This window comes from Apodemus sylvaticus, chromosome 1 (assembly GCF_947179515.1).
Source record: "Apodemus sylvaticus chromosome 1, mApoSyl1.1, whole genome shotgun sequence".
Lineage (NCBI taxonomy): Eukaryota > Metazoa > Chordata > Mammalia > Rodentia > Muridae > Apodemus > Apodemus sylvaticus.
Window position 1 is genome coordinate 27,651,970 of NC_067472.1, and position 12,132 is coordinate 27,664,101.

Here is a 12,132-nt window from a genome sequence, read left to right on the forward strand (position 1 = left end):
AGGTTACATGTTTATTCATTTGATTATTCTCTGTCTCTTTTTTACTTCTGGCTCCACCAGTGAATTGTGTGATACTCGACATGAGGAAACAAACACAGTTTATTTCCTCTCTATAAATTGGGGATGATAAAGTCCTAGCTCATTAAGTCACTGGGGTCTGAAGCAAAAGATTCAAGGAAGGAGCCCTCCACAGAGCCTGGGGTATTCTAAGTGCTTTCTGACACTGGGATTGTCACTTCCCTCCTCTCTCTCTCTCTCTCTCTCTCTCTCTCTCTCTCTCACACACACACACACACACACACACAGACAGGCTCACACACTTATCCATAAACACATACTTACATATATACACACATATTCACACTCACACACACAGGCACACACACATATATACGCATGCACACACACATATATACGCATACTCACACACATAGTCTCTCACACACATCCACACAGATATACATACATACACTATTATGTTTTAGAAAAAGATCTGGATAGAGTGCAGTATGGTGAAGTGGGAGGGGTGCATGAAGAACTTGGTGGGCCCATGCGGAGGCATCCCTTCCCCTGAGGTACCAGAGAGTACAGGTATAGTGTAGAAGAGAGTTTATTTAGGGCATGGGAAGGGTAGTTGAGAAGGGAGTAGGGGCAAAGAGAGAGAAAGACAAAAAGAGAGAGAAAAAGGGAAGAGAGGCCGGCCAGGAAGACGTGCAGAAAAGGGGGAGAGGAGAGAGGGGGAGAAAGGAGTCAGGGAGAGCAGAAAGTCAGAGAGAAAGAACAGAGAGAGCGAGGAGGGGCCAAACAGCCCTTTTTACAGCAAGCCAGGCCTACCTGGCTGTTGCCAGGTAACTGTTGAGCAGAGCCTAGAAGGAATGCTAACATACACACACACACACACACACACACACACACACACACACCCCTGTCTGGTTGAAAGACCACATCCTAATGTGCCAGGTATTATAGAAGGTTGGTGTTGTAGATGGTTAAAGGTTTGCTTCCCTTTGATAAAACTAGAGTCACCCTGAATCACCCTGGTCTTGAATCACAAGAGTGAGAGCTTTTTACCAAAAAGCAGTTATTAGAATATGTTTATTGTAATACTATTTATAATAATGAATACTCAAATGCACACCAGCAGCAAATTCAGTTAAGTGTGGCATATTAACATAAGATGAGAATAAACATCTATAGTTCCATACCAACATGGAGGAAGCCAAGAATGAAAGAATATATGTGTCATTATCCCATTTATAGGCAATGTGTTCAGTGAATCAAGCTTATTTATTTATTTATTTATTTGGTTTTTTGAAGCAGGGTTTCTCTGTGTAGCCCTGACTGTCATGGAACTCACTCTGTAGACCAGGCTGGCCTTGAACTCAGAAATCCACCTGCCTCTGCCTCCCAAATGCTGGGATTAAAGGCGTGTGCCACAGAGGTGTTATCTTTAGTATGCACAACTGGGTAGAAATGCTGGGGATGTCCTTGGTCCTTGGTTAGTGTTCTGAACTCATATAGGATTGATTATTTACCCATGTTCAATGTGCTGACATACTTCCTGCTAAGTGTCTGTGTGCTATTCTATATTTGTGTGCTATTTCAGTTAAAGAGTTCTTTGGTTTTTGGATTATAGTTTTGATGAGATGGCAAAATATGACCTACCTGCTTCAATTAACTACATTTTGAATAAAACTGGCGAAGAACAACTGTATTATGTGGGTCATTCTCAAGGCTGCACCATAGGTATGTATACAATAAAGAGGTCAAAGGCAATACGTCATAGAAGTCAAATACACAAAAATGGCATTACTTCAAATACAGTTTTTTAAAATGCAAAGCAGAAATCATGAATAGGGCAAGGGAGTTTCAGTAATGATCTATAGAAATTCAGAATTTAGTATAAATTGTTAAGTATCTTAAAACTGAAAGAATTGATGTAGGCTGTATGTTATGTGTTTTCCAGTTTAAGGAACATAGGAATGTGAGAGGGTAGAAAAGTGAGAAGTTTTCTAGTGTCGGAAACCTTAAAGAGTCAAGAGCAAAATATACTTTAAATGCTAACTGCCCTGGGCTGGGGCTCATCTCAGTGTAGAGAACTTGCCTAGCGTGTTTGAATCTCAGGGTCTAACCTGTAGCTCCACCCAAAATAGATACATTAGTGATCAAAGAAATTAAGTTAAGTCAAACATAACTAACCACAAGCATGACAGCTCATACTTTATAGTTTTGGGAAGTTATTTGCATGTTTTGTTCGTGTTATTATAAAACTAATATGTTTTCATGTATGTGTATGTTTGTGTGTGTGTGTGCAGAAAGTGTGTTGTGCATGCCAGGTCTTAGCTGTCTTTCTCATGCATTGTCTGTATTCTTTTGAGATGAAGTCTAGGCACTAAATAGGTGAGGCCTGCTAGCTAGCCTCAAAAGATTCACCTGTTCATGCTATCCCAGTGCAAAAACTAAGTGCAGACCACCACACATGCCTTTGTGACATGGGCTTTGGGGATTAAACTCCAGTTCTGTTTGTATGGCAAGCACTTTATGGAGTGAGCTGTCTTCTCAGTTCAATTATATTTTGTATTATAAATAAAAGTACAAAATTTTCTAAACTTTAAAAACTGCAAAACAACACTAAATTTTAACAAGCAAGTTTCTCTAATGAGAGCATGGAAACATATTCCAAAATTTCTTAGATTCTGACATTAGGTGTTCATTAGCACCTTCTTGTTCTCCATGGAATACCTTCTGCAAGGAGATTCGAAAAGCGAAAAGCTAGAGTGTTAACATGTTACTAAATTGCCCTGCCTTCCAGAAAATAGAGCTGCACACTCTTTATTAACAATACTTCTTTCATGACTAGATGACTCATCTGTTAAAATCCATTGTTTCTCAAGTGTTCTAAGGGCAAGTAGCATTACACTTCTCAGTACAAGTACATTTTACACTTCTAAGAGAAGTGCAAGGGGAGTCCAAATGTGGTTTTTGAGTCATTGGGGTTCTGCTTGGATGGTCTGCAAATTAGGGACAGGAAGAGGGGGAAGTGTAGAAGTGTGGGGTAGAGCTGTAGAGGTTCATGTTGTCATGGGAACAGGGAAGACATTTTGGTTCTCTTACCCTAGTCTTTTTTTCATGCATATCGTAGGCTTAAGTCTGGAACTAAATTCAGAGTTTCTGAGCCAGAGTGTTCTAAGAACTCTGTTCAAGTGTACAAGGGAAGTGTCACTTGTGTAGTCACTGGACTTCTGCCGTAGGGTATAATGGTGACCTTTCTCATGTTGTTTTTTTGGAAGCATTCCTAGAAGATCTATCTCATCCTTTCTTTTGCCCTGCAGGTTTCATAGCGTTTTCACAGATGCCTGAGCTGGCAAAGAAGATTAAAATGTTTTTTGCCTTGGCTCCTGTATTTTCCCTCAATTTTGCTTCAGGCCCGATGATCCAACTGGGACGGCTTCCAGACCTTCTTCTTGAGGTACTTGCGTTCCATCTGTTTCGCTCCTCCTCAGATACTCTCTTCTGAGCTGAAAAACTGGTCCTTAGAAGAGAATCGGCAGTGTCCTCTGTACGCACTCTTACTAGAGCACTGACTGGGCTAGCATTCACCCTTCCTCCTCAGAGGTCGCTAGGGGGCCGCCGTCTTGTTCACTCAACACTCAGCTGCATGTTTTCATAGTGGACATTTTAGTCCAGCTTCCTACCCACCATACAAGGAGGGTACAAGGAAGCCTTTGAAAAAGTACCTTAAGTGTTCAAAGAGTTGCTTTTCATCCACAGGGCATGTGGGTATCAGAGTAGACAGGAAGTAGGAGACAGGAAATGTGCCATTCATAAGCGCCTGTCCCTAGCTGTGCTGACCACGATCTAGAGCATTATCTTAATAAAACATATTTTATAATATGACCTTAAGCATATTAGTGCTTAGCCCTAAAGCTGTGCAACTCCAAGCTGTATTCAAAGAGGGAAACAGTACTCATGAGGAGTTTAAGTTCTTTAGGGCCGGAGAGTCCATTATTCCACTATTATGTATTTTATATAGACACAAATGCATGCAAAATCCTATACAGCATTATCAACAGTCATATGATGTGTACATTTTTTCATGTTTTGCTTTGTGAGCATAACATTTAATGGCTGAGCCATACTTCCAGCCCTGTAATGGGTTTTTGATAATGAGAAACCATGCATTGGATTGGTGTCCCAACAGCTTACAGTGAAGGGGAAAACTTCCTATCAACTAATGATATCATAGTCTAACATATAATTCACAGTTTGTGATGATGCTAGTATACAATGATTTATGGTGACAATAGTTACCTAAAAGTGTCAGGCATATAGTTTTGCATGTTATTTATGTCATAGTTGGCTGTCACTGCCAGCTAGACACTGCCTAGTGTCATTTAAGACGAGTCCTAATTGAGGAATTATCTAGATCACATTGACTTGTGGCATGTCTTCAGGGGATTGTCTTGACCCCAGGACGTCCCAGGCCACTGGGGCCAATGCCATCCCCATGCAGGTGGTCCTGGGTGGTATCAGACAGCTGCCTAAGTCTTAGCCTGTGTGTGAACCAGTGAGAATCTCAATGGTTCTCACCTTAAGCTCCTTTCGGTTTTCCCTCAGCGATGGAATGTGAGATGGATGTCTCAGGTTAAATACAACCCGTTCTCTCCCAATTTGCTCTTGGTTAGTGTTTCATAACAGCAACCTAAAGCAAGCCAGAATAATGTCATACTTGATAATATCTATTACTGGTTCATTCATATCCTTTCCTTTTAATCATCTTAGCATGTGCCCCTTGGCCTTGCAAAATTGCTTATTGTAAAGGCATGTGGCGCGATGCAACAGCAGTAGACTCGTGAGTCTCATCTTCACCATGTCTTTTGATTGTGTCATGAGGTTGGGTCAAGTGATTGACCTGTGCCACCTAGGATTGTGTAAGGATATTACTATGAGATGGTTGCACAATGATAACATTACTTGAGAACTTGGTTCTTAGAACTTCTCCTTGATATTAAGTGACTCATTACTTCAAGGTAGGTGGAACAAAGCTCCCTCTCTCGGGCCATTTTTTAAAGTCTTTCACAGGAAGTATGTACTTTGATCTCAAACCCTGACAGTTACTGAGGTGGAAGAATCACAGTGTTATACTTAATTGTTTTTATAACCCCAGAGCTGCAGTAATTTAATCAGACTATATGGTAGGAATTCATTGCACCAGCAACCATGCTGATAAAACTTTGTTTTGACTGTCTTTGTTAATAATTCTGAATATAATTGTATTGCAAACACGTCAGACTACTAGGCCACCTCTGTATTGCCTTCTTTAGGATTACTCAGCTTATAGGTCTTTTCCTACAGACTCCAATGTTAGTTTATGCACATAGAGATGCACCGAGAGAGATGTATTATTTTGTTTCAGTGTGGATGGTATCTAACTCTATAGATTGTTCTGCATGTTGCTTATTTCTCCCAGGGAGAGCTAGCTTGTGAATTCATTTTCTTATAAATAGTTTTTGATTATAAAGATCTGCTATTAATTAGCTGGACTGCTGTGGACATTCAGGCTGGGGAAACACCTCTAGAGTAGATACAGGGGAATGTGGTTGCTGCTGTAGGAATGAATGTTCTAACTCTAGCTGTTCCTTAGAGCTTATGAGTTAGCTCTGTAAAGCTAGAAATGTCCCACCTCCTCCAAGCCCACATTTGAGATTACATTTTGTAAATTTTAGAGCAGGGATCAGGTATCTGTCTTTTTAAAGCATTCTCTGTGATTTCTGATGAAGATGTTGGGAATCTTGGCTTAAGACTAGAGTGCTTTATGGCACACACTGGGAAAGTTTTTTAAAAACTCATAAAACAAAAAAAAGACAAACAAAAAAGTGAACAAATATTAATAACATTTAAATTAGTTTCTCTGAAAAATATATGTTGCTTTTATGGAAGTAAAGTGTTCCCCTCTAATCCTTTGGGAAAATTACAAAATATAACTTACCAACAACGTATCAAGTGACCACTTTGTAGACACTAAGCCTGGAGTTGTGAATAAGTTAAGTTTCCATATCACCTGACCTTATCTCCATGTGATATTTACTTCCCTGATTCTTTTTAGCCAACTCTTTCTTATAATGCTTTTCTGAAGGAGATCATTCAGACCTAATTGATGTCTACTCTTAGGTATTGATACGTGGTCCAACAGAAGATTGATTTAGCAGTGTGCTCCCTAGATTTATGTCAACTTGACACAGGCTACCATCATTTAGGAATAGAAATGCCCCAACTGAGAAAATTCCCTGTCTCAACTGTCATGTAGGCAAGCCTTTGTGGGCATTTTCTTAATTAGTGATTGATTCATGAAAGTGTAGCCCATTGCTAGTAGTGCTATCCCTGGGCAGGCGGTCCTGGTTGCTGTAAGAAAGCAGGCTGAGCAAGCCACGAGGGAGCAAGCTAAGGAGCAATACTCTGTCATGGCTTCTGCATCAGCTTCTGCCTCTAGATTCCTGCTCAACATCAGTTCCTGCCCTGACTTCCTTAGATAAAGTACTGTGATACAGAACTATAAGCTGAAACAAATACTTTCTCCCCCAAGAGAGAAAGTATTTTATCACAAGTAGGATCACAGGCTGTCTGTGGATCGGTAAATTTTCCGGAAGAAACTACAATACAATGTTGTGTATTTAAACTGGTGTGATAGTAACTTTGCAGATCGGATAACTGACTTTTTTCTTAAGGGAGGAGAAAGGAGGCTTGGCTTCACCATCTTGTGGACTAGTGATAAGCCGGAACAGTAGAATGGTTACAAGCAGTGCTGAACTCAGCAGGGACATTCAGTTTTGTCAGAGCTGTTGATATTCAGCCATCGTCCACTCGGAGGCAGAGAAGTGGGCGGCATGCGCATGCGCAGCTGCACTCATTTGCCTTTACAGTTTCTGCATACTATTCGCTCGAGTCTACAGGCAAATATGTTGCATGTCTTTGGCCTTTTTGGCTTGTAGGAGCATCGTCCTAGTTTCTGCCGTCACCATAAGTCCCTGTTTTCTCCTTGTACATGTCCATCTTTGTGGCCAGATTTCTCCTCTTTAAAAGAATACTTGAAGGTCCAGCTCCTGTCTGAAAAGACCCAATCTCCAAATACTGACATTTTCAAATACAGTTAAGACTTAAATGTCAGCCTTTCAAGGGGTCATAACGCAACCCACGACATTTCCTTTGTAGAATTTGAGTTTTCTATTCTTGCTTGCCCTGGAGTTGGTGTGTGTGAGCAAGACGTCAAAGGGACAGGGACAGACAGATCTGAGTTTCATATAAGGAAGACCTGTCCCCTGTCCCACAGTACATGAAGAATGTAGTGACAGTCCTGGTTGTATGTGTGCACAGATACAACCCACTCAGTGCCCACTCAGAATTGGAAAACTTCTTTTACAAAGAGCCAGAGAGCAAGTGAATTTGGCCTTGTGGGCCAAGTGGTTTCTGTAGTTGACTATTCCTGTCTGCAAAAGCAGCCAGAGATAATTCACAAACTGGTACTGTGGGTGTATTCCAATAAAACTTACAGAACCACATGTGGTACTGGAGGCAGGGCAAGTGAGGAGTAATGAATTGTCTAATGGGTTCTGAGTAACTGTTTAATGGCACAGACGAAAGGAATCTGGAGGTGGATGGCAGGGAGAATGGCACAAGTGTGACTGTGCTTGCCACTGAACTGAACAGTTAAACAATGATTCAGATGATACATCTTATGTGTTTTACCATTATAAAATATTTCATATAAATTAACAATAATCATGCATGGTGGCTCACAGCTACAATCCCCAGCCTCTGGGAGACTGAGGCAGCAGGATTTCCATGAGTTTAGGGGCAGCCTGGGCTATATAACAACTATGAAGCCATCCAGAGCTATACAGCAGGACCCTGTTTTCAAACAAACAAACAAACAAACAGTAACTGCCTATAGGGGGTTGGATTTGGCTCATATGAGAGTAGAAGGAAACACATTTAGTAGGAGCCTCAGGATCTTCTCAGAAGTCCTGTTAGAGACTGTCAACCAATGGTCATGGTCATTTCCCTTTATAATAATCCACTATAAACTTACTTAGCTTTCTGCCTCTGTCATTTCATTGTGGGGACTTGCCCTGTGTCTCTAAGCACATTTGATTTAGTGTATCTCGTAGGTGTCCTGTTTTGAATGTTGGTGTGCTGCCATGGCGTTCTGGAGGGCCCTGTGGAGATACTTGTATGCCTGGACTTCTGGAGGCATGGGAAGCTGGAACATCAGGCTGAAATGCTGACCCAATCTCGGGTTTCCTTGTATTTTCAGGACTTGTTTGGACAGAAGCAATTTCTTCCCCAGAGCGCGATGCTGAAATGGATGAGCACCCACATTTGCACTCACGTCATCATGAAGGAGCTTTGCGCAAATGTCTTCTTCCTGATATGCGGCTTCAATGAGAAGAATTTAAATATGGTAAGCAGTTATGATCTGTGGAAGTGCCTATTTGTGTGAGAGGTGCAGAACTGGACCCAGCGCACGTTAGAGTTTCATTGGAGAAGCACAGCATCAGGTCTAGCAAATGGTGCCGTCTGCTGCTGCCTTTGGGCTCACCCCCCTCTCAGCTTCCTACAGAATCTATATAGAAACCATCAATGAGTGGATCTGTCCCAAGTCGTAGTATTTATATAGCATTGATTCTAGTAGTGGGTTTCCATTGTTGAAAATATTTAATCCTGATCTGGGGTTTCTACCCTGCCTTTGACCATTTAGTTCCCAGATAAAAGACACACACCCAACCTTTTATATTTATTACAAGCTTCAATCAGCACAAGATCTGGATAGGTGTCTATCCTCTATGCTATTATGTCTATTTCCCAGTCAATAATCCCATTACATATTTTGCCATGCTTCTCCTGGGCTGCTTTAACTCCAATTAGCCAACCCACCTGGCCCTAATTTTAAGACTCACCTAACCTATGGCAGCTTTCTCCTCTTTTCAACTCTTCATCTCCCCCTTGTGGTTGTCCTCTGCCAAGCCCGGGAACCTTAAACCCCGCCTATGTGTCTTCTGCCTATCTATTGGCTATCAGAATCTTTATTCACCAATCAGAAATAACTTATGTACAAAGTCACATAGCATCTCTCATAGTGCAATAAGGACTCTCTAGTCTCTGGGGCAACCAGGTCTTGGGGGCCTGCATTAAGCATTACAATTACATTAACAACAGACCAAACCCCAACATGTTTCTTTTTTAAAATGTATGTTTAAGTCTGGAGTGGCTATACATATGTATTTATGTTTGTTATGAAGTCTAAATCTCTGGCTCCTGTTTCTGAATGTATTTGTGTCTTAGAATGTTGGATTTTGAAAACAGGTTTTAAAATTTTTGAGTAAAGCCAGGCATGGCGGTGCATTTCTGTAACTCCAGCACCTGGGGAGGTGAGCCAGAAGGACCTTGAGTTCAAGTCTGAGTTAGGCCCTTTCCCCCACAAAACAATCTGCATTGAAGGGGGGGGGGTAGAGATTTTTAAAAAGTAATAGTTTTATTTTTCTTAATATTAAAGGAAGACATGGTATTTAAAAGTTTGGCAATTTAGGGAATCATGACGAAGATAAGATGTGACCTATGGTTACAGCCTGTTCTCCATTGCACATACTCTACTGCTGCCTTTCCTTCATAGGCCCCCAGCAGACGTGGGTATTTTTATTGGATATATTCATAGTCAGATAGCTCTGATCTCTGAGTGATTAACAGTCTGAAAAACTGTGTTTAGATTTGTATTATTTTATCCTATGAAGAGGAAAATGTACTTATTAGTATCAACACTATTTTCATTCTCTGATTCATCAAATTAATCTTTCAGTCTAGAGTGGATGTGTACACAACACACTGTCCTGCGGGAACTTCTGTGCAAAACATGTTACACTGGAGTCAGGTAAGCGTGCCAGGGTTACCGCTGGGCTCATGTTAAGTTAGTATTTGGTAAAGTTGGGACTGGACAAGCCAGGGATCCTCAGAGTATCTCTCTGTACGCCTCTCCCAAACAGAAACAATACACCAGATCTGTTTTCTTCTGACAATTATGAGTGCCTATAACTGGCTTGGTGCCATTTTTGGTATCTTCCAGGATATTCTCTGAGTTAGGCATGGGTTCATTGGACAGTTACCAGGGATGAATTGTTTCTTTTCTCCCTGACTTCCTTCTCCTTTATTTCCATCTCAGATTTGTATATCCCTTTTCTATGCTCCCTTTCCCTTTCCTTCCTATGTTTTAATTGTGTAGTAGTAGATTTATTTTATTTCATGTTTGATGAAATATGGTTCTCTGGGAGAAAGAAGCTATCATTTCAGCAGTAACCCATGAATACAGTGTGCCTGGAACATCAGTGGACAAACCAGAGCCCTGGCAATCATGAGGGCCACTAAGTTTAAAATAAAATCTTGGTCATTTTATCACATAAGCAACGTATGTCAGTTCCAGAGCACTTGGAGTTCACATACAGATAAAAAAGGCAAAGATCTTCACATGGAAATAAAATTATTTTAATAATCCCATATAGAAAGTAAGGGCACATTTGAAATAGGAAATGTCTCTCCATTTGGGGCAGGAAATTTCTCTGAGTTTGCTCGATGCCTCTTGTTAAATCATTTCCAAAAGAAGCAGCAATAGGTAGAATATGTAATGTTGAAGAGGATTATTTTTTCCCTGCTATGGCTTTACAACCTGCTTTTCTGTCCCCATGTGATAGTAATGGAGGACATATTTTCCACCTTAGGACATATCTTTGAGAATGATGTTTTCCAACTAACATTATGCTAAACATGAAATACTTTGCTGCTTAAGCTTCAAACCAAGGTGTTTTAACCATGTCTTAGAAAAAGACACTGAGTACTGGGCAGATGCCACTTGAGATTGCAAAACTGACCATAAACACTGATTTTTAATAATGAAGAATATGGGGTTAGGAGACAGCTCAGTGGATAAAGGCACTTGCCGCTGAGCCTGATGACCTGAGTTTGATCCCTAGAATCAACAAGGTCCAAGGTCAGAATCTACTCCATGTTTTCCTCAGACCTCTATATGCATGCGCGCGCGCGCGCACACACACACACACACACACAAATAAACTGAAATAGGTAAGATATTTTAAAAAATAAACCCTGTGGGTGAGCAGAAGACTCAGCAGCTGAAGTGTTGGCTGTGCAATCCAGGCAACTTGTAATCAACCCCAGAACTCACAGAAAGGCAGAAGGCGAAAACCAGCTTCACAAACCTCTCCTCTGTCCTTCTCAAGTGTGTGCATTCCTTCATCTTGTACACACAATAATAGTGATAAATAAAAATAAATGAGTAACAATGAAATGAGACTTCTGGGTCCCCAGAGATCCTAATTCATTTGGACTGGAGCATCTGTTTATTTTTTGTTTTATTTTTTGCATTTTTATTGCGATGCAAGTTGCACAACCTGCTACCTTTTTTGGCATAACCTATAATGCCATTGTCTCAAGTATGATAGGAAACACTTGTCAGTTCCAAAAGTCCCCTTGTGTTCCTGCCTAATGCCTTCTGTGACAACAACTGACCTGCTTTCTGCCACTGTACTGTATTTTGCCTTTTCAAGAGTTTGTGTGAGGAGAGACATATATTATAATACATTTGTTTGTTTGATGTTTGCCTGGCTGCTTTTCTCCCCATAATTATTTTGAGATGATCCACATCGTATTTATCAGTAGCTCAGTCTTTTTCATTTACAGGGATCTGTATTTTTAAAAAGTCTGCCATCAGCCTCTTCCACTAGCCAGATGTGCAAGTCACTGATGGGGGTTGGGGGTCAGAGCCTTGTCTGTAGAAGTGTGGTTTGAACTGCCCTTGTTTCTCTTAAGGAGCTACTTCTTAGGTCATTATTTGATCCAGAAAGCTAAATGTCAGGTGACAGAGCTTGCTGTGGCTTAGAGCAGGGCCTCCAGAGTGCAAGATAAGCTTAGTGTCAGGTGACAGAGCTTGCTGTGGCTTAGAGCAGGCCCCCAGAGCAAGCTGTCTGTGCCATGGTTACAGCTCACATTCACCACTTAGAAGATGCTTTAGACCCCGGAAAGCACTCAAAGTCACAATGCCCTTCTTGCAGGGCCCTGCTACTCCCAAGT

At 41.1% G+C, this 12,132-nt stretch overlaps 1 protein-coding gene across 2 annotated transcripts in view; it reads left to right on the forward strand.

Annotated features, from left to right (window-relative positions):
* Lipa (lipase A, lysosomal acid type) overlaps positions 1 to 12,132 on the forward strand; it is a 33,302-nt gene that overhangs the window by 16,896 nt on the left and 4,274 nt on the right. For both annotated transcript variants that reach the window (XM_052186956.1, XM_052186963.1), the window contains 4 exons: positions 1,637 to 1,746; positions 3,333 to 3,469; positions 8,312 to 8,458; positions 9,851 to 9,922. In XM_052186956.1, the coding sequence (XP_052042916.1) occupies positions 1,637 to 1,746; positions 3,333 to 3,469; positions 8,312 to 8,458; positions 9,851 to 9,922 (466 nt within the window). The remainder of the gene's footprint in view (positions 1 to 1,636; positions 1,747 to 3,332; positions 3,470 to 8,311; positions 8,459 to 9,850; positions 9,923 to 12,132) is intronic.